Source organism: Balaenoptera acutorostrata, chromosome 8, assembly GCF_949987535.1.
Source record: "Balaenoptera acutorostrata chromosome 8, mBalAcu1.1, whole genome shotgun sequence".
In the NCBI taxonomy this organism is placed as follows: domain Eukaryota; kingdom Metazoa; phylum Chordata; class Mammalia; order Artiodactyla; family Balaenopteridae; genus Balaenoptera; species Balaenoptera acutorostrata.
Window position 1 is genome coordinate 15,415,626 of NC_080071.1, and position 27,254 is coordinate 15,442,879.

Genomic DNA, 27,254 nt, shown 5'->3' on the forward strand with positions numbered 1-27,254 from the left:
TAGACATCAGCTCATCGACATGGTGGTTCATGAGCTGGACCAGGTGGCGGTGTGGCTGAGAGGGGAGGGGGTTTGCTCTTTAACACTGACATGTCCACCTCTGTCTTCAGATTTGACTTGAAGACGTTGCCTGTAGACTTTGTAGAGTGTTTGATGAGGTTCTTGCCAACTGAGAATGAGGTGAAAGTGCTGCGGCTCTATGAGCGGGAAAGGAAGCCCCTGGAAAACTTGTCAGATGAAGACCGGTTCATGATGCAGTTCAGTAAAATTGAGCGGCTCATGCAGAAGATGACCATCATGGCCTTCATTGGGAACTTTGCCGAAAGCATTCAGATGCTGACTCCTGTGAGTGGACCAACTCTGGCAAGGGAAGGGGTCCAAACAGATAGCATTTTTTTGTTGTTTTCTTTTAACTTTCTCCCAGAATTGCACTTAATGTCATGGGCTCTAAGACTTCTTCCCAGAACTTTCGACATGGCATTTTTATTTTTACCATCTTTTTCTCATTGTGTATGCCAAGTAAAATTGAATACGGTGAATTTCCCCATTCCATATTGCTCTTCTCCCTAGAGAATGCCATTTCCTGTGTCTGCAGATATCCTTTGGATTTTAAAGGACACCTCAATACAGAGGACAAGGAGAATCATTTTCTCAAATTTGGTCCCCTCCTCAAGGTACCAGTCCTCTGGCTGGGTTACCAAGACTGAAAATTTAACTTCATTTCTAAAAACCATCTCATATCTTTAGTGAACAGGCTTATTGACTTTCATTGGAAGTGTTAAATTTGCAACGGGGGTCTTCTTCCTTGGAAGTTTGTTACAGTACACTGTGGTGGCGTAGAAATAATAGCCAGCCATCTCTTGTTCCTTTGTGTTAATCTGGTAGAGACTTATGAATATCATAAATAGTTCTTTCCCAATTCTGTTTCTAAATAAATGTTTGTTAATTACTGATTATAGTAGCATGTGTGTCCAAAATATGTTCTGAGAACTTCTACACGGTGATTATATTTCTTTGCTGTTTTGTTTTGTTTTTGTTCTTGGCTAGCTCCATTGATTTAAAAATATGAATTGTATTACATGATTAGAGATGGTGGGGCAGGCTATTGAGTTCTCCTGAAAGACGCTGTTGACTCCTAACTTAAGTCTCATTGCTTACAGATTTTATGATAAGCTAGTTCTGATAATACTTCCTATTTAGAGAAGAGCTTACATGTAATGCTCTAGTTACCTAAGACCTAGCAGGACAACTTAAAATTGTTATGTTTAGGAAAAAATAGAATCTCAGCATTAAGGCTTTAAGTTCTAAATGCAGGCCTGTTTTCTTCTGTATTAAAGTTTTAGTTTTCAATCAGAGTTTCCCATTTTTAACATGTCTTTTTTTTCCCCCTCCTTCTTTCCCTTGCCTGGAATCTAGCAACTGCATTCAATTATAGCAGCATCTGTCTCTATAAAGTCGTCCCAAAAACTCAAGAAAATTCTGGAGGCAAGTGAAGTTTTCCTCTTATACGTGTATGGAAGAGCTGACTTGTCAGCTGCATTCCTCAGCCTGGGAATGCCTGGGATGCTGTACCGATGGGCTTCTCTTTTCTCTCTTTCTTTGCAGATCATCTTGGCCCTCGGAAACTATATGAATAGCAGTAAACGAGGAGCAGTTTATGGATTTAAACTTCAGAGTTTAGATCTGGTGAGTGGACTAAAAGAAGTACAAGAGCTATATGAGAGACAAAACAGCTGGCAAAGATTAAGTCCTGGAGCAGAGAGAGTCTGCTCTTGGAAGTGGGGTGGGATGTTTTGATGAAGATTCTCTGCTAGTGGGAGGAGCAGTGGGTACAAATTTTCTGGAACGCCATATGGCAGCAAGCACTTCGAACCTTAAAAATACTCATACCTTTTCACCCGATATTTCCATTTCTAGGAATCTTTCCTCAGGGGTCTGAATTATGGGTGCTCTATTTTATTTATAATTGCAAATAATTAGCAACAGTGTAAAGATTCAACATTTGGGGAAATGATTAAATATGCTGTAATGATAGTTAATACGGTGAACTATTCTTCAACTGTTAGAATATTTGTGAAGAGTTTTCAAAGGAATAGGTAATTTTGTGTTTAGGAAAGAAAGCAGCGTATAAATTGTCTGTACAGTTTGATTTTTAACTAGGTAAAATATGGAGAAAGAAAAACCGAATGGAAGTAGATTAAGATATTAACAGAGAGGTTGAATGGAATTAGGAAGGTTTTTTGAGCTGCTTCTTTATACTTTTCTGTGTTTTCTAAAAAAATTTTTTTTTTTTTTTTCCTGGATGAAGAAGGGTGCTCTGCTTTTCAGAGTCACCTGACTTGGGAACAGGACTAGAGAGAATGCTCCACGGAGCCCCCGTCCCCCGGGCTGCACTGGCGGACGTGGCTTCCACGGGAGCAGGTTGGGCGGTGGTTGGAGCCCCCAGCCCCAGGTGCGGGGGGACATGGTTGTTTGATAGGGACTGTCTAGTTAGTCACAGTTCTGGCCCCCAGAAGGCCCTGGTACGTACGTTAAGCACATCTGCTTTTTTTTTTTTTTTTTTAATTTTTATTTATTTATTTATTTATTTTTTTTTAATTTATGGCTGTGTTGGGTCTTCGTTTCTGTGCAAGGGCTTTCTCTAGTTGTGGCAAGCGGGGACCACTCTTCATCGCGGTGCGCAGGCCTCTCACTGTCGCGGCCTCTCTTGTTGCGGAGCACAGGCTCCAGACGCGCAGGCTCAGTAGTTGTGGCTCACGGGCTTAGTTGCTCTGCGGCATGTGGGATCTTCCCAGACCAGAGCTCGAACCCGTGTCCCCTGCATTGGCAGGCAGATTCTCAACCACTGCGCCACCAGGGAAACCCAGCACATCTGCTTTGAGTCGGGGAGTAGGTGGGGCTGAGCAGGATGTGAGGACCATGGCATAGGTGTACCCGTGCACACCTGTGCACACTCGCGGCTCCAGCCTCACTTCCTACTCTGGCCCTCACTTGGGAGAGCACTGAAACTGGAGTCTTCCTGCTTGTAAGCCAGGGAGGTGGTGGAGCAGATGGGGGCGGGGAGTTCACGTGAGGAGAGACGTGTGAACAGCTCTCATGCTTAGAGTCACCCCTAAAGTTGAGCGTGTCCCCTGGTCAGGAAGTCCTCTTGTCACTTAATAATCCATGGGCTGCAGGAGGGAGGCGATACGGGAACATATGTATATGTATAACTGATTCACTTTGTTATAGAGCAGGAACTAACACACTATTGTAAAGCAGTTATACTCCAATAAAGATGTTAACAAAAAAAAAATTAAAAAAAAAAAATCCATGGGCTGGTTCACCCGAGACCAAAGCTGACTCTCCTGTGGGAATGTTTTCTCTCTGCTTTGGGGCACCTGTGCTCAGGTATTTATTCTGAGCGGGAGAGCATTATCTGGCAGGTAACTCTCCCATCATCTGTTACTCTAACCCTCATCCCCTTTGGTTTTCAGCTCTTAGATACAAAGTCAACGGACCGAAAGCAAACACTGTTGCACTATATATCCAATGTCGTAAAAGAAAAATATCACCAAGTGTCCCTATTTTATAATGAGCTTCATTACGTGGAGAAAGCTGCCTCAGGTACTTGATTTCAGCTCTTAATGTTACTCTTGGGTATGAATGCCTTGAATCATGGGGGACCCTTCCCTGCTTAAACAACACTCTTCAGAACCCCTGTACAAAGGCGAGGCTAAAACAGAGGCTCTGAGCTGAAACACATCACCTCTGGTGTTGCGCGTACCTGGGAGCAATAACAAACACGGACATGAAGAGGGCAGTGTTCTCTTTGTAAAGATCCAGGTCTTTGGGCTTCATGTGCCTTCCCTCTTCCATCTGTTGCCCTTTTTATTCTGTTGCTGTCATTTGAAATGAGAGAATCTGAGACTCACCCCCGCCCCCAACAAACACTTTAATTAGATTTTGTGCTGTCCCACTTGCTCAGGTGTGGCAGTTCTAAACATTTTGTGTTTAGCCTGAGCACAAGTTAAATTATCAGTACTTCTTGGTTGTTACTTTGTTATGACAGTTACACATTTTCTCATTTAAATCATTGGCTACTCTGAGATAGTTGGGCTGTACTGGTACAGATGAAAAAACTGACATTTTTATAGATTAAATGCCTTGCCCAAGGTCACATGGGTAGAAAATGATAGAAACAGAACTTGAACTCAGATAATCTTCTCATATGGTGTGTTGTCCAGTGTACCACGTCTTCTCAAAAGAACATTAGGCTAGAAAAAGGAACAAGATGCAGATTGACCTCAGAGTTGGATACATGCTGTGATTCTCAAATTATGCTCTTAAGCAGCCAAAGTGTTTATTGTAAATTTGTATTCCTGAGACCTACCCCAGACTTAGCGAATTGAATCTCTGAGGGCAAGACTTTCTCTGATTTCCTCAGAGTAAATGGCTGCTGCTTCTGTGTTCTTACTCAAGAGCATTCCGTACAAGCCTCTCATACAAGATTTAATAAATTTTATCACAACGTTTTGCATGTCCACTGCAACGTGTTCATGTATGGGTATAATCGTTTTATTTATCTTTATAATTTCCTTAGGTCCTGGCAAATTGATGGTTGGGAACAAATGAATGAGTGAATTAATGAATTAGATGATGCCCTGTTAGTGGGATAGACGCTGCTGAAGCCCTAGAGGAGGCTGAGAGGCAGGACCTTATCCCTTCACTCATTTATTTACTCACTCCTTCCTTTATCCAGTGAACCTTTCTGAGTTCCTGCTTTGTACTTGGCACAGGCCTAAGCACTGAGGAGTCAAAGATGAATAGCACAGTGTGGGTCTAGTGAGGGACAAGCATGCTACATTGTTCCGTAATCCATCCATGTGCAGAGCTGCGTCAGGCAGTGGGGAGCCAGAGGTTGCGCCCAGACCTCCTGCAGGAGGCTGCAGAAGTGAATCCGCTCTGGGAGGGTGGCCACACTGCAGATGGAAAGGTTTGTGCTAATAACCCCTTCTGATGCATGGAAGGGTTGTTTAGCAAAAAGAAGCTGGTCAAAGTTGCTTTGGGTCCTTGTGGACAGTACAACTAAAAATTCAGTAGGTGAAATGCTACCCCCTGCTGGAGAGCCACAGAAATGCAGAAGAGTTCAAAGAGTCAGGTAGAGGATAAGCTCTTGGGCCTGTCAGTTAAGGAACCTCTAACCCTACAGGCCAACCAATAGGTTATCATCTCCAGTAAGAGAAATGGAATAATTGGAAACAAGCACAGGATTTGGGATCCGTGGTGGTTATCCAAACTCCGTCTCTGCCACTTCCTAGCTGTGTGACCTAGGGCAGCCCACGTAACCTCTTTGTGTTGCTTTTCCTCGTTGGCAACATGGGCTAATGGTGCAACTGAATTAGTGCATGTAAAGGATTTAATGCAGTGCTTGATGGTGAGCACTTAGCAAATTATTCCTATTAAAGGATCTCTGCACTGAAGGCCGGAGACTAGATCTAAGGGCCTTGCGTAACCCTAGAAACCCACTGAGAACTTGGCTCATCAGCCAGACTCACTGTGGCTTTGACTTTCCCGCCTGAAGTCACGGGGACATTGCTTTCTCTACTTCAGTCTCCCTTGAGAATGTTTTACTGGACGTCAAGGAGCTGCAGAGGGGCATGGACTTGACCAAGAGGGAGTACACCATGCATGACCACAACACGCTGCTGAAGGAGTTCATCCTCAACAATGAAGGAAAGCTGAAGAAGCTGCAGGATGATGCCAAGATTGCACAGGTGAGTGTCTGTGCCCCCAACACCCATGAAGAAGAAGGGATTGGATCCGTTAAAGCCACCTGGGGTGCTGGCCCTGGCTTTGGGTGGTGGTGGTGGGGAAATTGTCCTCTGTCTGCTGAGGGTAGATTTCTTACGTAGCTGTTATTAAGGGGGATGGGGATCTTTCTGCATTTTGTACCTGGAGATGCCCCTGTGCTGCTCATTGTCTCTTCTAATTTGAGGTCTTCACCCTTTTCTCTAGAGGCCCTCCCCGCCCCCTTCCCTTCCACTCCTGGGCTCCCTTTATTGTGGGTCCTGTGTTCACTTCAACCAACGTGTGGTAGGCCTGTGCTCAGCACAGCAGTGTCCCCCAGTGTGTTGGGTTCCAGGAGGCCTTGACCTTGAAATCTGATACCACACTGGGGGTCAAGTTTACACACCTGAGAAGCAGCCAGAATGGACTGTACGCCAGAAGGGAAGGCAGAGGGTTGTGGGAACTCAGGAAGCAGACGTGGTGGGATGGTTCCCTTGTGAGGCTGGCTTCTCTGTGTCCCAGGAAGGTTCAAGCAGAGACTTGAGTGAGTGAGTGGCTACTGTAAGGAGCGTTGAAGCAGTGAGCTGGGATCTAGAGTCTGAGCAAAATTCTAAGGTCCCTTCTAACCTGGTTGGCTTTAAGGAGTCTTCCCATGGCTTTAGGACGCTCTTGAAAGGAGTAGTTCCTCATTCGTGTGTGTGTGTGTGTGTGTGTGTAGAAATAGCAGGAGGTCCCAGTGTAGCAGTGTTGCATTCTTCTGGTTGCCTTTGGGTGTTGGGAGGAAACACAGGCTGTAGAGAATCGTGGGAGGTGAGGGAGGATGGAGGCCAGAGACCTGTGGGAGATGCTGCAGCTCTTTTCCCAGAGTGCCGAGTTCAAATGCTGGAAAAATGACATTCAAGAGAAATTCGCTTCTTCACAGGACGCCTTCGATGATGTGGTGAAGTATTTTGGAGAAAACCCCAAGACGACACCACCCTCTGTCTTCTTTCCCGTCTTTGTCCGGTTTGTGAAAGCCTATAAGGTAAACAGGAGCCTGGTTTCTTTCAAGCCTTCCCTGGCATTACTTCTCGAGTGGGTGCCCTCCTAGAGCTGTGTCTGGGTCTCGGTGGCTCTGCAGAGACCCCCCCGTGCCTTCGGGCAGCAGATGTGGGTGATGAGGACGAGACAGCGGTCTCTGGCCCTGCTCCTGCGGCCCTCAGCCCATCATGCTCCCTGTCTCTACCCGGCCAGCTGGGGGCTCAGCCCCCAAACAAAAGCTCTTGGCTGACTGTGGGAAAGTAAGATCCAGGACCACTGCTGCCCCATTGACTGTTGACCCTCGCAGGCAGGTTGAAGGACTGAGAAACCCAGGCCTCCCGTGGAGTTGTTGAGTGGGTAAAGGGTAGAAGGAGTGAGCCCTGGCCTGTGGCAGCGGCACTGTCGCTGAGGTCAGGGAGAGTCTGCTTGTGCCGTAGCTCTGCCCAGGCCCGTGGGCCTCTGGACCAACATTTCTCTAGTGTGGACCAAAAGATGGCTCTAGGAAGGACAGTTGCTCCCCGTTTCTTCATCTGGACCCATAATGGCCCTTCCTTTAAATGGGAGGCCCTCTATGACAAAATCCGGGACCGTGGTCTTGAAAAAGCGTGTGACCTAGAAAGATCTGTGTCAGAAGAATTTGTCCCTTGAGAAAGGAAGACAAGGAGGGCAGGGCATGAGGGGATTTCAGTGCTCTTAGGAGACACTGCGATCTGTATTCTCCAGGCTTGTCTATGTATAAGCTGGGTAATGTTGGTCTAGGAAGGAGGAGTGTGATTGTGGAGCGGGGAGGGATGCGGCAGGGCTGTGGACATTTTTGAGAAACACGTGATTGGAAACAGTGGGTCACTTCACCATCACCTGATGGCATTGGAGAGCCATCCTTGGGCCTTTTACTGAACTCACAAGGTTACAATATTTAGCCATCTTCTCTCAGCATGGCTTAGTGTAGCAGTGATATCACAAGCAGAAAGAAAATGTCCCCGGCAGCGAGGATGAACACAAATACAGCACCAAGTCCACGTGCGAGATCCTGGGGGCCGTGAGCGATGAGAAGCACTGGTCACCAGGGCTGCTGGCTGTGGTGCTCTGGGGTTCCCTGATGTGCTACCGAGATGGCTCAAGGTGGCTCTTGTTACGAGCTGGGACCATGCTTCTTCACTAAAGAAAATTGTAAGTCTAAGGTCTAAAAAGAAAATATATGCTGTTTTTAAATTGTATAATACAAGCTGGGAAGTGCCCCTGTTTGGTCTCCAAGTGTGGCCCTTCAGCGGGGTCGTGCATAGAGCAGAGGAAAAAGAGAAGCTGGTCTGTGGGGTGTCACAGGTCAGAGCCCATCAGGTGCTCCTTCCATGTTGTCATTTCTCCCCAGGGTCCTGTTCTCTGGCTGTATGAGGCGCTTATCAGGGAGGGACGTGACAGGATGTTCTCCTTGCCCTAACATATTACATAGTGAATAACTGCCCAGCCTGACACTGACCCAGGGACTTGATGGGCAGATGTTAGGGTTTTAGGATGTCATCTGTCATTTCCCTTCCTAAGTTTGAACCAAAATGAAACGAGACAAAAGCAACAGAGATGAAAATGTAAACTTTATTACTGATAAAAGCTGGATTGGAGGACGGCGTGTGTCTCTGTGAGCTTACCCTTCGGCCCTGAATTAGATGACTTACCAGTGCACAGCTAGACTATTAGAAGTTGCTTTAAGGAGGCTGGCTTCAAAAGAGGGGATGCCCCGCGGGGCTGAGCTGAGGTCAGCCTGTTGGATTTCTTGTCCCTAATTCATCACACTTGTCACTGCCTCCCTTGGAAATGAGTGAGCTGTGGGGAGAAAGCCCAAGAGTGTCAACTCGGTGAGGCCCCTGAGGAAACAAGAGGCGAGGGAATGGAGCTTTTCCCCTAACGATGGGCGAAAGGAGAGGAATCTGAGCCCCTCCTTTCAGAGAAGCTGTAGGGAGGGGGAGAGATTCTGGAAGAAAAACAATCTCACATGAAAATCACTGAGCAGAGCTGCCAAAAGGGGAGGTGCCCCGACATGTATGGTATGGAGGTTAAGAAGCAGGCTGAGTGGGGAGAGAACCATCAGGAAAGGAATTCTCTGGAAGGGGTGAATCTCAACTACTAGGTTATGAAGAGGTGTGATACAGACCGACAGCAAAACCTCGAATCAGGCGTATAGTGTAGATCTTCCAAACCTTCCCTTTACTCTACTTCCTGGCTAACCAAGGATTCTCTAAGAATGGCTTTTAAAAATCTTGACTGCTGGCATTTCCACTGACATCATCTTCTGCCACTTTTGATTTTACCCAGCAAGCAGAAGAGGAAAACGAGCTGAGGAAAAAGCAGGAACAAGCGCTGATGGAGAAACTCCTGGAGCAGGAAGCTCTGCTGGAGCAGCAGGACCCAAAGGTGAGGTGTGCCAGGCTCCTGAGACGGAGCCGTCAAGAGGCCAGGAAGCCAGATTTGCACAGGATGCCTTCCGCTTCCTTCTAGGCCTTGGAAACTTGGCAGATGGACCCTTGTTCATTCATTATTTTGTTCAGCAGTCACTGGAATGGGGCTAAGAGCATGTTTGTGCGGCATTTCCAAGTTTATAGAGATCGGGAATTTAAATCTCAGATGGATACACAGAGAGGCCATCCCGGGTAACCTGATGATTGGACGGCTTAGTGTCCCGGGACCGGAAGGCTTCACGGGGTCGCCATTGAGGCTGGCCTTGATAGTGGGAGGGCTTCTCTGGGAATGGGAGGGAGCATTCTATGGAGGGAAACAACATAGGTGAAGACCACGAAGGCTGGCAGGTCAAAAAATTCTTCCTCATGATCCTCTGGACCAAAGGTTAACAAGTCACTGGTTATTACTAGCTAGCTGCCTCTTGTTGCCATAGTGTCCAGCCTTCCCATTGCTGCCAGTTTTGTGCATTCTTTAGTGCAAAAGTTTTTCTTCCTAGAAGCTTTCTGAGTTTTCCTCTGCTCAGCAGAATGTTTGGGATGGTGCTGTTTGTGCTTCGGACTGAGGCTGCGTGTTAGTAACAAAATGCTCAGACGCATTTTGGATTTTCTCAAACCTCCAGTGGGTGCTGGTCCCACTAATCTCTGCCATTCTTTTTTCTTCTCAGTCTCCTTCCCACAAATCAAAGAGGCAGCAGCAAGAATTAATTGCGGAATTAAGAAGGCGACAAGTTAAAGATAATAGACACGTATACGAAGGAAAAGACGGTGCCATTGAAGATATTATCACAGGTAAAGGCTATTTTCTCGTTGTGGCCCATGGAGATCCCACTGGCCTCACCGCTACTGGGCCATTTACCGATTATGCTACCGCTTTTGTCCAGGGTTTACAAGTTCTTCAGCTGATTTTATTCAGATCCAGAACTACAGAGAAACTCCACGCTAGTATTTGAAGTATATTTATAGTAGCCTGTATACTGCCTGTCAAAGAACCCCAACACTCTCTCTGAAAAAAATCTCTGTTTCTCAATATCATTGGAACCCTGTAGATTTCACCAGGGCTCCTTTTTCTAATGATGTTCCATTGTCTTAGATTTGTCACCATGCTCCATTTTCTCCCTCATGGCCACTCCTACCCACCTGCCTGATTGATAACTGCTATGGACAGGACCCATACTGTACTAAGCACAGTCAACACATGTTTTTCCAGCATGCTCTTTAAAAGCCTTTTTACGCACTCAAAGTAAGTGAAGATGTTAGGAAATCAGGAGCTGGTGCTTTCATGCGGATAGACCAACAGCCCAGAAGCCCAGGGTTGGGGGATGGTCATTCTCTCAGCTAGGAATGGTGCCTAACCCAGATTGGTTCTTGTCTGATTAAGTTGTAGCCTAATGCTTTCTGCTCGAACCAGTTCTTCCGAGTTTCTGCATTCCCTCTTAAAGATCAGGGCAATAATTTGGGGCAGTGGCTACAGGTGACTTTCCTTTCATGTTTGTTGCATAGGAATACTGTTTATCAGCTTCCAAGATACTTAAAACTTCTTTTGTAGGAAATGTTACGCAAAAGTATAGAGATTAGTATGATGAATTCCCATGTACCCTTCACCCATGAATAGTTTTCAACTCATGGCCAATCTTGTTACACGTCTGCTTCTACCAACTTCCCACCCCCTAACCTCTGGAATTATTTTGAAGCAAATCCAAGACATACAATTTCATCTGGAAATATTTCCATATATGCCTTCAAAAGATAAGGACTCTTTAATAAAGCAAACAAGCATACCTACAAGACCATTATCACACACCTCCAAAACTAAGAGTTCCTTAATGTCAAATAGCTAGTCATTATTCACATTTCCTCAACTGTCCTAATTTTTAAAAAATATAACTCTTAGCCTTTTGACTTCTCACTTCTTGTTAATAGCTTAGTCAGCATTGGAAATAGGCATCCCAAACTGCCCAAATCAGATTTCTTTCATCAGCTCAGACCCAAGGAAATAAAATACGTGAATAAATCCCTAAAAAGGAAGTCAATAAAGAGTTCCTTGCCCAGAGTAAACCAGTGTAAGCAGTGGGATAGGTCTCTACATAGGGTGCACACGTGTTCTGTGCATTTGTGCCTGCCCGTATCTGTGTTTACCCTGCAGTGGATTGCAGACGGCTCCCAGATAAAGCTTCCTTGTTTAGCCTCTCTCCTTGCCTCTCCCACATTGAGGGAGCAGGTCTCCTATGAGCAAGAGCAGGAACAGATCTCCTTGGGCAGCACCGTTTAGCCTCAGGGCCACGGTAAGATTGACTCGTAGGTAGAGAAGCATCCAGCCGTGGCACATTAAGAACTTAGAGTGCCATTTTCTTCAGTCTGTTCTCCAGCTTAGCGACACCTGGCTTGTGAAATGTACAGTTTCTATTTGTCTGACCTGATATGCCATAGGAGGTAAATGAATATCTGTCTATGGAGCCGATTTTTTTTCTCCTCCTTGGACTATTTTCCATGTTCTACCCCAGAATGAGTAAAGACTGAGTAGCTCCTCTAGGCTTTATGAGCTCACTTGGGTATATATTGCCTTACACCCTTCCTGCTCACCTCTGCCACCCTTACCCCAGGTATGATTAACAAAGCACTAACCGTATACTAATGCAGTAGATCTTGGCTTCTTACTCTCTTCTGTTTGTCTTATTTGGCTGTCATTTTCGATGCAGTGCTGAAGACTGTGCCCTTTACTGCTCGCACCGCCAAGCGTGGCTCTCGATTTTTCTGCGAACCTGTTCTCACTGAGGAATACCATTACTAAACTATTACTCTTTCTCACCTGATGCTCTTAAAAGGTTGCTACAGATTTTTTGACCCCTAATGACCCTCTGTTTGTGTGTCAGGGCCACCCAACATCCTAGCATGGAATTGCCATCTCCATCATGTTGTGTTTTATGTGGTCTTCACACTGCATGGTTTTGCATTTCAGTCATAACTGCTTACTCACTAGCACTTTCAATACATCTGTGAATCCACATGGCTGTGATGGTGTGTGCGAGTTGAATTAATGCAATTACTTATAGAAATTTTCAGAAAACGATGAATAGAGCACTTCTTTGAGAGTCAGGATTGGGACCAACTAGGTTGCTTTTAAGATTTTGGGGCCAATATCTTTGAACACAAAATGACAGTCATTAATAACAGTAATTACTATACCTAACATTTATTGAGCACTTAGTGTGTTCGAATAGATTTACAGATATTAAACCAGCCTTTTTGTACTCGGCATGCTTTGATAGTAAAATGAGCTGCTATACAAACTCTCAGGAATACAAGGTGCTCTAAAGTTGCAAAATGATTTGCAGAAGGAGCTGTGAACTACACACACACACAGCTGTAAATTGGGTCTCTCTTAACTGTCTTATATAGTCTGTAGCCATCATCCACAGTGTGGTGGAGCTCATGGTACAAGCTAAACTCAGGGAGCTCTTTTGACCTAGAAGCCTGTATAAGCTGATATAGGCAATCTATAGCTTTATACTCACCTCTTTTCCCTCTGAGTGTCATGCCCAAATTTCAGCTATCAACATTTCCATGTTGGAGCAAGTCTGCAAAGCAAGAAACGAGAACAAAGGCTTAGGAGCTCCCACTGTCTTATCTCATTCATGCTTCTTCACTGGTGGCTCTGTTCCATGTCAAACCCTGAGCATTTCTTCTGTGATGAGATCATATCTGGATCTGCTTCTTTGGTCAAGATGGGGGCACCAGAAATAATAACTTTCCCAAGAAGTAACTGCCTGGGCTTAGTTCTTGATGGTTAAATAAGGAACAAACTTCTCTGTAGTGCCCAGTTGATTAGAATAGCGACAAGGGAAGCACACACTCTAACTGGAGTATGTGAAACAGCCATTGTTTGACTCCCATGCTGAGATTGACATGGAACTGGTTACATGTTTATTTTGTGGCGTTAACTCTTCTATGAATTGTACTTGTTATGTATGTTCCTGTGTCTCTGAAGATATCAAAGGATGTGGTGTGTTGTTGCCTGTTCTATAGTGTACTTATCCCACCAGTACTTATTAACAAGGCTAGAAACTGTCATCTACTTGGCTACTGTTTATTGTCAGTTTTGCTGCTGAACTATTGTTCTGGAGCCAAACTTCAAAGCAGCTTGGATCTGGGTGGTCAGAGAGCTGGGTGGGAAGACATGCTCACCCTTCCCTTGTGTTCTCTAACACCTTTTGTAGTATGGCCTCCTGTTTTCTTCTTCTGTTGGCTAACATGCCCGGGAATGTTATTCACTAAGTTGAATTGCTTTCCATTTTCATCCCATTTTTACTTAACCATCATTTTGTGTTTTTGTTTTTTTTCTGTTTAGCTTTAAAGAAGAATAATATCACTAAATTTCCAAATGTTCACTCGAGGGTAAGGATTTCTTCTAGCACACCGGTGGTGGAGGATACACAGAGCTGGCAAGCATCACTTTTTACTTAGCTTCCTCCTCTCTCTGTATGCAGATCAATGATTTCAATCTATGGCTGAGGGTAATACTGGTGAGAGTCTGACCAGGGAGAAGTCTTTGTACCTCACATTCCAATGATGTGAGGCTGAGCCTCTCTCCCGGACTTTTTGGTCTGCTTCCATGTTCTCAAGTGTGATGGCTTGGGCACGGGTATTTGCTGATGGTTATACTTGCTTTGGGTGCTAGGCTGTCCTTCCTTCTACCCCTTCTTGGCCTTCAAGTTATTCAGTTAACCCCATTTTGATCTGAAGAAATTGAGAGTAAGTCCTGGCCAGGGAATGTGATCTGTAGTCTTTGAAGAAGGATTAGGGTTCTTAGAACTAATTGCTCAGAGGACTCAGGAACCACAGAACTGCAGGTCCCTGCATATCCCTAGCCAGAAATGGAATTCTGACCTCCATTTACCACTCTGGGCAAGGAAGCAAAGGCTCAGGAGGATTAGGGCATGCAAAACTATTCCTGGCTCGAATTTAGGAGTAGGGCAGAGTCACAGATTCCAACGAGTCAGGAGCTGGTGGGGACTGTGCCTAACTGAGCACTCACTCAGCTCTGGCTTGTTTTTGCCATGTTAGAATTTGGGCCCAGTATTGCAAGATCCTCCAGTTTTCCAAGAGAAGCCAGAAACCTTGGCTTTTATGTTAATCACCAATTTAAATAGCAGGAAACCGTATTTAAAAATTTAAGTCGGGGGCCAAACATTCTGTGGACCAGGTATGGCCCATCCATTTTCAATCTGAGTAGGTGAAGGGATTAAAAAGATTAAATCTGTTTTAATTCTGTTATTTGTGTTTCCCTTTCTAAAGGTAAGACTGTTTCTAAACAGAGATCAACAATACTAAGTTAATGAAAGGGAAATACAAACTAATTAAACAAAACAAGGGGAAGAAGTATGAAGCCTGCTTTATTTTTCTTTTCACCATGTCCTGACTCCATTAAATGGAGGCTACCTGCTGGCTAGGCTACCTACCTTATTCATCAAGAAAGCATGCTTTCACACTAAGAGTGCTTACATGTACTAAAATTCATCCTGTTCATCTCACTTCATCCCTCTAGAACAATGCCTGCTTGAACTGATGTGCAGTGGTTGATTCATTCATTCAACAAGGCATTTTGTTGTTGTCGTCAGTTAGGCATCTAACTGCTGTTCATTGGCAGTACAAATTGGAGAATCCGGAGGGCCCATACCACCTTGCCCCTCTAATGAAAAACAAAAAATCTTGGGTGGCAGCAAAGAATGTTCAGGAATGGAGTGTTATTTTGATTTAGTGATTACTTTTATTCAGTGGTTGAGTATTATGTTTCTAATTCGCAAAATAAAAATCTGACTTCAGCTAATTTTAATGGAATAAAAATAATGGAAGCTGTGTCTGCAAACTATGCATAAGTTCCTTCCTTGATAAAAATTTCAGATAAGACAGGACAGGGCAGTCTGTTTTATTAGTTTATTTTTGTTTGTTTGTTTTATTAGTTTTGCAGTTTAAAATTTATTGCAGTTGTTGTTGGTATTCAGGTTTCCGGAAAGAAAAATAACTACTAAGCAATAGCCATTTCCAATGGAAGAAACATTTCAAAATAAGACTTCAGCTAGACTCTCTGGCCAGTGACAGAAGCAGTCTCTCATATAGTTTTCTAAAAGAGCCCAGAATCACACCAGTATTACATGCTGTTTTGTTTGACTGTAAATATTGAGGGCAAAGTACATGTTTTTGGCTCAGATTCTCAATGAGTTTGAAGGGCCCATTAGCTGACTCTTCTACACAAGCTGCTTTGATTGGCTGCCAGCTGGCCTTTGTCTTGCTTAGAAACATGATATTAAAGGTTGCACTTCTCTTATTGGTGCTCTCCTCTTCACAGATCTTAGAAACCAACCATACAGACGAGCCGATGCGGTGAGGAGAAGTGTCAGGCGGCGCTTTGATGATCAGAACTTGCGTTCTGTTAATGGTGCCGAAATAACCATGTGAACCTGAGACCTGCCTGTACGAATAGAGGGTGTGTGTGGATGAAACTGACCATGTGAACTTTATGTGCTATCATTTAACTGCAGCCTTGAACATAGATGAAAATATTCTAAGGGCTCAGATTTAGCAAACACATAGGAATTTAAAAATGATGGGCTCTCCTTTCAACCTTTGTTAACAAGTGCCTAAAAGTGGAAGTACCTGCTCAGATTAATCAAAGCAATAGGATTTGATTTGATTAGGTATCTTTTTACACCAGTGTGTTATTCAATTTTTAACCAAAATGTAAATTTCATATTACATTCATTACCTGCCATTGTGATTGTCCCATGATGGCCCACCCTGGGTTCCTGATAAGTTGTAAATAACATGGATGCATCTGCTGTGGGCTTCCTTCGCTGAGATGTCTTTTAAGGAGTTAATTTTGTGTTTCGGCCATACCCATCAGCTTGGTATTTTTAAGGGCTTACAACGTGGAAGAAGGACAAAGTCACACAATAAACTCCTTCTGTCCATAACCAAGCCCCAGCAAAGTACAAACATGATGTAATGGCAGTGGCACAGAATCAGTCAACTCTTGTTTCACATTCCGCTTCTGTGCTGGGGTGCGATGCCCTATGAGAGACGCTCATTGGTATGAATGCGACGATATGATGGCACACACAGATGTTGTGTAAGACTTTATCTGCAGTACTGTGTTCTTCAGCTAGAGGCAGCTTTTAAAAAATAATGCAAATGTTTATTAATTAGCACTAAAATTAACATCTCAGTAATCAGTATTAGGATTTCTGAGGACCATTTTGGGTCAATCCTGAGAATAGAAATCAGTGCCTTGCTAGCCAGGGAGAGGTTCACTAGGTCTATCAACAAGCATTCAAGATTACTTCTGCTAGCATAGTGTTAGAATCCTGGCCTTATTATCCTGACAATCGCAGGGTTTTTTCCCCCCCACCCCCCCCCTTCTTTTTGTAGACTGGAGAAGATATATTTGGCATCATATATCAAAGCTAAAAATGCTTGCATTTCCAAGATTACTTTATGGGGAATTGCAATTAAATTTCTGAAATACATCAGGATTAAGTTTAAGTGATATGAAATGGGACTAAATGGCCAACAAAGCCACTGCTATTTTTCCTTCCTCTCTGGCAGGGCACTTGATCCATTCCAAAGTCAAAAACTGGACTGAAGCTAATTTGTACTTTTCATAATATACATTCTGCTTCTGGCTTACCTTTTGGTACATGACATCAATATATTAATTGTAAAGTTTATTGTATAGTATTTAACCACTGAATTTCTTATTTTGTTGTGCTTATGTGAACTCTGGTGAAGGTCCCATTTCCCTTGGATAATGTGTAGTTATATATCTCTTTTTAAATGTACAGATATTTTGCTATAAGATTGGTGCAGTTTTTTATGGTTTTTACACTTCTCTTTAATTCCCACCTAAGCCTCTGGGTAATATTGTAAATATTGTTTAAAAATGCATCAGCCTATGCTATACAATCTGAATGTTATTTTAACTTATAGGTTTTTTTTTTAATATATATTTAACTACAAGGACAGTTTAGGGATCAGTTACTACATTTTCACTTTAGCATATTTACAGAAAGGTTACTTTAAACTGCCACCTGCTAGCACATTTTCATAATGTGTACGTTAAAAAAGAACATGCCAAAATTTTGTCTGACTCAACATTCATTTTGATGAAAACAGCAATTTGACCGTAAGATATAACACAAATTAGGTGGTCCTTCACCACAAAGCAGCTATTTTCCGAAGTTCAATACTGATGAACATATGTTAAAATAATTGCCTATTTATTAATCTACAAATAGACAATAATGTTGGCATGCTCTTTTCTGTTTGTCTGTTAATGGGCCTGCTTCTTAGCAATATTAGAAATGTTTTATAAAAGCAGTTCATGTTACTTTTCTGGTCTTTTCATGGCATATGAGCAAATAAACTATTTACACTACTATCCTGTAATATGCTGCAGTCTTTCAATGTTATATTTTAGGGGGTCTTATGTACATAATCTAAATATACTTGGTAAATTTTAAGAAAACCCCTCCCTCTACAAACTCTGGATCACTTGCTGTATGGAACGTAGGAACCAAATAGATTTTATTGATAGTATTGAGTATTTTAGTGTTGAGATTTAGTATCTCCAAAATCCTAGTTATGAATTTATTACTTCCAGAGAAATAGCACTCTTTTTTGGTGAGATATTGCGTCTCTCCACATTTGTTGTAATGAGGATGTTGCATATACACAGGCTACACGTGGACTGCACAGAAGTACCAAGCATCTGACCACATTGGTTGGCAAGGTAAATACAAGCCGTGTGATCCACTGCAAACACATACTGGTATTTGTAATAACTCCAAGTTATCAGAAAAGTTTAGTATATTCTTCTTATTATTTTTTTAGGGAAGCAGAAAAATTTGTAATTTATTTTAGGAAACTGTCCAAGTGGTTAAAAACAACTTATTTAGAGGGGTGTAAATCAGTCTTTTAAGGAATTTGTTGCATTAGGTCTTTGTTCCCAATTCAGTGCTCTTTCCACTGCACCACAGTTACACAATGTACAGGCATACCTTGTTTTATGGCGTTTGCAGATAATTTTTTTTTTTAATAAATTGAAGGTTTGTGGCAACCCTGTGTTATCAGATGATGGTTAGCATTTTTAAGCAATGAATTATTCCTTTATTAAGGCATGTAATTGTTTTTTAGACATAATGCTATTGTACATGTGTAATAGACTATAGACTACAGTACAGTGTAAACATAACTTTTATGCACAAGAAAACCAAACATTTCGAGTGATTCGCTTTATTGTGATATCCCCAAGGTAGACTTATAGTTGAAGCTTTATTTTATAAGAAGGGAAAAAAGTTAAATTTTGCACTTAGTAAGACTGCAAAAATTGTTTCCTTTGTACCAGGAGAAGTGCGTCATGGTAAAGGAAGTAAGATCTTTAATATGCTACAAATTCAGAATGTTTCAAACCCAAACTACAGAAGGAAGGTCAAACGAAGTGGATATGGTTGGGTTTGGACATCTTTTATCAGTAGCACCCCCCGCCTTTTTTTGGTTGCGTCGTGCGGCTCGTGGGATCTTAGTTCCCCGACAAGGGACTGTTTTACGAACCCAGGCCCCCTGCAGTGAAAAGCATGGAGTCCTAACCACTGGACAGCCAGGGAATTCCCAGCACCCATTTTAAAAGTTATTTCCTAATGATTCAGAGTTAAGCCCATTTGTTTCCCTCTCCCAATCTTTGTGACTAAAAATATAAATCTTAACCCACTAAAAGTCACTGCAATGAATGTCCGGCGACCCTGCTGACTCAACAATGCTCAGTAGATGATGGAACTTGATATCCATCACTGACTTTGTTGGTTCAACGTATTGGATTTTGTAGAATTACGTAATTTTACACTGTAATACTTTCATAATATTCGCTTTATAATTCACATCTATTAATTTTAAATTTGATAATGAAATTCTTAGCCCTAATATAGTTGTTTTTATCAGAAATGTGTGCACAGGTGAATATACTATCAGCCCACTTCATACCAAAGGATTAATCTTCCATTTTTTCTAAAATACTCCATCTATTCCTAAGAAAATAACTTGAAGAAACAAATGTGCGAACGAAGGTTGACAAACTTTTTTTTGATCTTTTTATAGAGAAAAGCAAATATTACACTGAGAAAACAGAATGTGGGCATCTATCATCTTACAGCACAGAACTGCTGCGTATGACAGTGCTTAAAGGAAAAATCTGACACAAATCCAACTTAGTAAGAGATGCCATTTTTTTCTAATAAATTATATTTATTTACAAAAGGTCTACTTTTATGTAATTGATGTTCTTTACATCAGAACAACATATGAACATAAGAGAAAATCTGGTAATTACAAACACAAAGTAGAAACCTTGTTCCCCCTGTTACTCACCTTTCAGAACAAGTCTTCAGTTTAGTTGCAGAGGTAGGCAAGAGATCAACACCTACCAAAAAAGTTTGCAGGCAGGACCAAAAAAAAAAAGATATTTCTAAATACCACATTCAGATACCTCCAAAGAACAGCATGAAAGAAGGGCATCAAGAAATGGCTTAGTTTGAATCTGATGTGAGATTAGGCAGCCACTTTCAGTCTGAATGAAAACTGGAGCGAGGTTAGCCAGTTCCCGTGAAATGCAAACATCAACCTTAAAACCTAGCACAAATTACCATCAAATTAATAGTCAATTACCAGTCACTAACAATGAGGTGGCCTTGAACGAGATCATATTGAATCCTAAGAGCAGTTTTTATATAGCAAGTTCAAAAAGCACAGAAAATCTGCAGTTAAGGAACTTAAGCCGGGTAGAGAGAAACCAAGTAACATTTGGAGGGCTAGGGGGGAGTGTGTGGGTAACTGGAGCAAAATCTGCTCACTTCTCACCTCACCTTTAAGTTAGCTCCGAGAACACTGAAGTGCATGCCCTGTCACCATTATTCACCCCTTTGTCAAAAATAGCCTGAAATGATTAGTTCTCAGAACTTAAATAGGAATTTTGGTTTTTTTGTCCATTCGGGCCTTTAGATCAACTCTTATCTAGCTAAATGTTAGTTCCTCAAAAGTTATTACTTTGAAACTACTACTGTTAATAGTAGTATGAATATGATATGAAAGAAGGTATGTTTCAAATCATCACAAGGGATTGCCTTTCCTACTCAAAAACCACATGAAAGTTTTATGTTTTCACGTAACAAGCTTTTGGACATTTCTGAAGTAACAGTTAAGATTGAGGTACAGTCACTAGAACTTATCTTCAGTGTACTTCAATTAGTTTGGGGTTTAGTATGGTTTATTGCAATGATGCTTTTTCAAGCCCTTTAACAGATGACGAGTACCATGGATGCTGGATGAGTACATCTGTCAACTAAGATTTTACATTCACTCAGTAAATGCCTACTATGTATGTACCAGGCACTGTTCTAACTCACAGGATAAAACAGTGAGTGAAACAGAAATCTGTGCCCCCAAGGAATCTGACCATCATTTACATCAAAACAATTGAAAAACTTAAGAGCAAGGTAAGAAATTAATAAGGAAGGTAAGAATTATTAGACTGCTATATGCCATTACTAGAACCATACCATGAGATTTAGAACACAGTTCCATGAAAATTACTCAGGACGTTATTTTGCTTTCCTTTATGTAAAATGAGTCCTAGAAAATGTAAAAGAAAATTCTACCTAGTATTGAGAGAGAGAAATCCCCAAGGGAAGAGAAAAAGTCTGACTTAAGGTATAAGGAATTAACGTCCTTTGCCTCATTTTGCTTTCAGAAATGCTTACTTAGTTCTTTGGCTTTGTAATTTACATTTAAATTACATAATATACTTAAATACACTATAAACTGTTAAAAAAAGCATTCATTACTCTTCCCTGGGTACTCTCTGATTAGAAACAGCTCTCTCGTAAATAGTATCCAAGTTTTAAATGAAAATCTTTATATAAAGAAGCTACCCCTTTCTGGATGCAAAAATAAAAGTGGCTGCCTAGTCAGCACTCAGTTGACCATTAACATGCGAAGAAAACCAGGATCATCTAGGCAAATGCTTCTTAACACAAGATGCAGGCCCTTTGGTAACTGAATGAAAACTATGGACCATCCTTCCAGAAAAATGTACACAGATATTTCAAGAAGTGTTACAGTCTTAACACTGTGAATTAAGATTGCTTTACTCTAGGCCAATCCCTTTCATTTTATAGCTGTATAATATGGGGCCCAATTAGCAAAAATTAAGAGATGAAATAGCTGTGATACTTTGATCATTTTCAAATTTACTGGGAGGCATAAAAAGTATTTTTATTGTTGAAAACCATGAATAATCTATATGCTGAAGCTCCTTTGGGTAATGATAATGAAATGCCGTCACTGTGTTAAAAAAAAATGTTGGGACCATTGCTTTTATTCAGAAGTATTATGTTGTTTAAATACAGTTGGGAAAGGTGCAAAGAATTCTTTATACTTCATTAACTTTTCATACAAATTCAATTTTCCCACATAGGAATTATGTACTGGGAGGAATAAAAACATCAAATATTAGAGGCTCTGGATTTTGACTATTAAGCATGATATTATTAAATGTATTAGTGAATTTAATCCAAGAGTTCATTAACATTAATGATTGATAGTGAGGGAAGATAAGCCCTTAACATTTACCTAAAAGTCTGAGGCTTAACTGAAAAGCAGAAATTCCCCTTATCTGAATATAAACAACGCTTTCCTGTTTGAACACATTTTGAACATATCTGTTCAACTTGAACCAATATTCCAAGACATTTCAACTTTTATCAGACTGAAGATTTAGAAACCTAATCAAATGGATTAAAAATATTCACACACAACTCTTTGTTTAAAAAAAAATCTTCCCATTGCCTGTACCTTCAGGCCATAGTATCTTCCTGGCAACTAAGCATCATTTGATGGCATCAATAAAGGATTATAGTCACTTCAATTACTTGTTTTATAACAAGGATGTTGTATTTTGCGTTACAATTTGTTTATCAGTTTCGCTTTTAGGTCAAATAGTTTTCATGGGTTAACTATAAGGAAACAAATTTGTATTGTCTTGTAGGGATCTAAGGTTGTGATAAGACAGTATCTCTATAAGAAATAAGAAATCTAATTTGAGGACATGCTAAACTGCATCAATAGCTTTTTATTTAAATAATAGAAAAATCAAAACTTTAAAGTTGTACTTTAAAAAAATCATCATTCATGTAAGTAATTAAAAGATTCTACATTCTCTTGTGAAACATCACTAGTATTTCTGCCAATATCATATGCATATTTTACTCTGACTTCCATGTCAAGTGTCTGACATGATTAGCAATATTAACTAGCATTACGAAGGGACCTCTGAAAATTAAGTCTAGGCAACTTCTCTGTTGCCAAAGTTGTTGTTATATATTTTGGTTCTAATATACAATAGGAGACTAACCTCAAGCAAGCAATTGGTTACTTCACATTTTCTAAAGATAGATAGTCATTCTCACTTTCTACAAAGTCATGTCAGTCATATTTCACAGGAGAAAAATGACCTGGCAGCGAGAAAAGTTCAGGACCCCCTCCCCGCCCCCCCCACCAACCTGCCTTGAGCCTTTCAATAGTGGATGCTAGATTTAATTGAAACAAAGGAGGCAGGGATGGAAAAAGGGTCATCCTGGTCAGTCCCACTTTCAAATTAGGATGGTGAAGGAAAAATAAAATAAACTTTTTGTTCTTCTGAATCCCAACCTGAAATAGGATTGCCCCAAGTGTCCAAAATAAAAAAATACCTAAGATAATTTACTTATTTACTTAAAAAAATCTCCTGCACTGAAGGAAAATAGTATAAATTACATTACCAACCTTCAAAAGTTAGCATGTAAAGAGTATTCTAAACTTCAAACCATTGCCTTTCTTAGAGTATTCTGTAGGAAATTCATAGATCAAAAACAAATACAGGGGTCTCAAATGCACTGATTTATAATATTCTTAAATATTAAAAAAGCAAAGTAACTTAGCTATGTGGGTTAGATAAAGCAAAATTTCAGGGATTTTAGTATCTTAACCCTTAAAGGATCATACAATTTTTTAGAGCTGAGCAGTTTAAGTAGAAATAAATACTAGTACACACTAGAAGAGAAGATTTAATAATTGATAAAAATGTACAAAAATATTCAAATCAGAAATGCTTTAGAATGTGTACCACGAAGTCAGTACTTCTCAGTGAGGAGGGAAGGTAAAAGACTTCCTCAATGAAAAAAAGTAAGAGAAAGATCGGATTTAAAAAAAAAAAAAGAAAAAGACAACTGTTAAAGAAATCGTTTAAGTCAACATTGATTTGTTTTAGACAAGGATATTGCAACCATCACTTAAAGTTTGGTGGCACATTCTTTAGTAGGTCCTTAAGGCAATATATTTAAGCTAATTTACAATTTGATTTGATGTTAACTTTTTAAACATCACTTCAAAATAATGCCCTCACAATAGCCTTTTTAAAATGTATTTAGATGTTTCATAAAAAATAATGGTGGCTTTATTATAGTAGTGCTCAATAGCACCACTATAGTTTAGTTAAGGGTCTACCAGGTTTCCATTAAGAACACCTATGTCTGAGTTCACCTTAAAAGATCACATCGGCTTCAACCAGTTGGATAGTGCACAAAAAAGCAGTTTTATCAGTTGCTGGTGCTTTTTTTGTACTACTAGATATCAAAAAATTTTCAATATATCTTCAAAATCCAACTTCTACAAAGTAAATCAAATCAATCACCTCATGACTTAGACTTTAGAACAAAGTAGAGACACCTGCAGTTATCAGTAAATTGCCACCTTTAATTCATTCTGCAGTGCCCTATGAAAGGGTCACAGAAAGACAGTTACGACTGTATGAAAATATGATTCTTGATACAGAATCAAAAGTTATTTTCAATTTCCTTTGCTTTTTATAAAGTCCACAATAACAATACTTAAATGCACTTTTTTTTCTTTGATATAATTAAAACCCAGTGTTATTTCAATTGAACTTAAAATAGAATCCCTGGTCTGAATTAGACTTTAAATCATACTGTAAACATATTTGGTATAATTTATTGATCATCATCCAGTTGCTCCAAAAGGGTCCTTCTACGCTTTTCCAATTCCCCTTCACTCAGTTCACTGCCAGAAGTATCCCAATTACCCTGAAAAGACAACGAATACAATTATATTTGTGTCAGTACTCAAAAGGTTAAGTAGTAATGAACCTTTGAAAAAAGAATCCACATCTATGTGGATTCTCTTCCACAAAAACAAATGCATCATAGGGTATGAAAACTGATCTCTTTCCTAAAAGCCTACCAATGGGTTGTTAACTAAGTACTCCTTGGTTACATTAGGGGAGACACTTAACTTAGAATGAGACTTTTATATGGTGTTTACTTTCAGTTTACATTAATATGTAGATCGGGGGAATAGTACGTACCAGTTTTTCTTCCTCTTATACAACTGAATATGAAACATCTTGTTTCCATTTAATGGAAGCTGGGCGTTCATTTCCTAAGTTTTATATTCCTTGCTATTTTTTCCGATTCTAGGTTGTCCTATAAGTGTTTTATATTACAGGAAAGTATTATGCTTTAAGCATACTATTGTGCCCAGATAAACAAACATTCCAGATTTATGAAGACAATAGTTTGGCTGGAAAAAATTTAAAACAAACAAACAAAAAAACCAAAACAACTGTGAGAAGCAACTTTTCAAAAGTAGATTTTTCACCTATCTTCCTTCCCCCTTCAGGGATTTCATTTAACCTACTGTGAAGAAGAAACTATTAAGTTGCTAAGTAAGTATAGAGGAAATAATCATTCCTCACCAAGGATGTGCATCAGACTCACCAGTGCAGCTTTAAAAACAAAACAAGAACAAAAAAAAACCCTCCACCCTATTCCCACTGAATGAGAATATCCAGAGGGAGACCAGGGCTTATCTACACAATTTAAACTCTCAACTGGTAACTCAGAGGCATTATACTTGCTAAGCCCACAGCATTTGTGGAACGAACGGCAAGGTGAAGAAGGCTTGTGTTATTGTGCTCTGGCATACATACACAAACACACATACAGGGGAAACTGAAGACTAATTATGTAATTTGATAATAAAACATTAGATTTGGCTTACAGTCTCCTATCTGCTTGCCCTCATCTCTTCCCTCCCAATGATTAAAAGCTGCTGGAAAGCTACCTTTTGAAACTGGATTTAGTAACAATGACAACTGTGGACATGGTGGAGGGAAAACCTGATTTGAATCTCTTAAAGTTTATATTCTTAAATTAGGTAGACAATGTCCATTGGTATTTCTTTGTGAGAATGTACAAAGCAGAAGAATATATCCTTTCTTAGTGGGTTAAACAACTGTTACAGAATGCCATGTTATTTTTTTAAGGAATATAAAATTTAGGATGCTTAAATTGGGTCATTCATGATCACATAACATACGTTAGAAAACTGTGTGTGAAAAGTAGCTGACATTTTTGTACTTTGAAAATGCAGAGGTGAAAGAATTCTACTTACAGAATCCTTTCCAGTCTTTTTCTTAGGTGATTTGTGTTTTGACTCTGATCTTTGTCTAGTTCTGTCTTTTTCGCTTTCCCGGTCTTTTTCTTTTTTATCCTTCTCCCGTTCAGCATCTGACTCTGGAGAGTCCTGTGTAAATAAAAAACAATGTCAGCATTTTGATAAAGAAACCATTCCATTAGAAAAAAGTCCCTATATAGGTAATATTTAAGAATACCCACATATAACAGAGTATGTATGTGTTCCTAGAGTGGTGGAATGTGAATCGATAACCTCAAGGACTCTAAAACATTCCCAAGATTCATGAGATGAAGTTGGTCTTTCCTATGGGAAAGATGACATTCTGATAGGGTAAAATACCACTAAAAGAGCGTCACTAAATTAAGTGTGCCTTCATCACTAAGATTAGGTGTATCTTGATGTGTACCTAAGATTAAGAGCTGAGGGTAGAGGAAAAAGTTTAAACATTTAAACTTGTGGTTCTCAACAACAGCTCAATATATATATATATATACAAACACACACTCTTGGGTCTTTCTCTAAGATTACTATAAAAAACCAGAGTGGGAGTCTTAACACTGTGTTATTTTTTTTTCTAAGTTCACCAAAAGATTTTAATGAAAGATTAAGGTGAACAACAACTATGAAATTCTTGAGTTTAGGTACACACCTAAACTCTGTTGACTGCATCGGACTAGACAGAAATTTCTACTGCCACTAAGAAAGTGAAGGGCAAAAGTCTAGGTACAGTGTAAAAATTAAGAGTTTGCTTACAGATTTATGTCTTCTCTTCTTGCTTTTCTTCTTATGTTTTTTTGATTTCTTATAACTTCTCTCTAAGCAGCACAAAAAGAAAAGTGTCAGAATTTGAGGACATCCAAGTGTCAATGATTTTAATCAAGTTCAAAGATATGTTTACCAGATTCAGCACTAGAAGAATGTTCTGAAGCAGAACGAGACTCTGATCGCTGTCTTTTTTTCTTTGAATGGCTGTCATCATCATCTGAATCTGACCCCTACACAATACAAATAATTTCATTCATAAAGATGCTAACAAATATTTCAATACACTTATGGTGCCATTTTTAATAAACTTCCTTACTGATCGAGAGCGGGAGCGTTTCCTGTGGTGTTTTTTAGATTTCTTAGAGTGTTTCTTATTCTTTGAATGATGATGTTGACATTCATGCTACAGGGCAAAAGAAAAAAATTTCAGAAGTTCACACTTTAGACAGTAGATCATGGAGAATTTTTAAAAGCTTTACAAACAGGTTCTTAGAGTAAAACTGCATTCATTTTGCATATTTAGGATGTACTCCCCCCTTGAAATGGTGCAAAGAGTTACTATCACTTAACAAGGAACAGAAGAGAACATTTTAACTATCCTGTACCCACTCATTTGGACATCTAAACACAACGTTTACAAGTATTAATAAAATACTTTTTTTAAGCAATGAGAATGGT

General features: G+C 40.4%; 2 protein-coding genes across 11 annotated transcripts in view; one reads left to right on the forward strand and one right to left on the reverse strand.

Moving 5' to 3' along the window:
- FMNL2 (formin like 2) overlaps window positions 1-17,670 on the forward strand; it is a 312,348-nt gene extending 294,678 nt beyond the window's left edge. For 2 of the 7 annotated variants that reach the window (XM_057551489.1, XM_057551492.1), the window contains 10 exons: window positions 111-345; window positions 1,417-1,485; window positions 1,606-1,686; window positions 3,477-3,606; window positions 5,593-5,756; window positions 6,692-6,793; window positions 9,097-9,195; window positions 9,905-10,028; window positions 13,585-13,631; window positions 15,583-17,670. In XM_057551489.1, coding sequence (XP_057407472.1) covers window positions 111-345; window positions 1,417-1,485; window positions 1,606-1,686; window positions 3,477-3,606; window positions 5,593-5,756; window positions 6,692-6,793; window positions 9,097-9,195; window positions 9,905-10,028; window positions 13,585-13,631; window positions 15,583-15,621 — 1,090 coding nt within the window. In that variant the 3' untranslated portion in view covers window positions 15,622-17,670. Of the gene's footprint in view, window positions 1-110; window positions 346-1,416; window positions 1,486-1,605; window positions 1,687-3,476; window positions 3,607-5,592; window positions 5,757-6,691; window positions 6,794-9,096; window positions 9,196-9,904; window positions 10,029-11,935; window positions 12,062-13,584; window positions 13,679-15,582 lie in introns of all 7 variants that reach the window. The other 5 variants (XM_057551487.1, XM_057551491.1, XM_057551486.1 and 2 more) reach the window with 3 other exon arrangements.
- Window positions 17,671-21,641: 3,971 nt separating this feature from the next.
- The window catches only part of PRPF40A (pre-mRNA processing factor 40 homolog A), a 63,493-nt gene continuing 57,880 nt past the window's right edge, over window positions 21,642-27,254 (reverse strand). For all 4 annotated transcript variants that reach the window (XM_057551926.1, XM_057551924.1, XM_028166769.2 and 1 more), the window contains exons 22-26: window positions 26,893-26,979; window positions 26,710-26,806; window positions 26,565-26,626; window positions 25,788-25,919; window positions 21,642-24,418 (exon numbers count right to left, since the gene is read on the reverse strand). In XM_057551926.1, coding sequence (XP_057407909.1) covers window positions 24,326-24,418; window positions 25,788-25,919; window positions 26,565-26,626; window positions 26,710-26,806; window positions 26,893-26,979 — 471 coding nt within the window. In that variant the 3' untranslated portion in view covers window positions 21,642-24,325. The remainder of the gene's footprint in view (window positions 24,419-25,787; window positions 25,920-26,564; window positions 26,627-26,709; window positions 26,807-26,892; window positions 26,980-27,254) is intronic.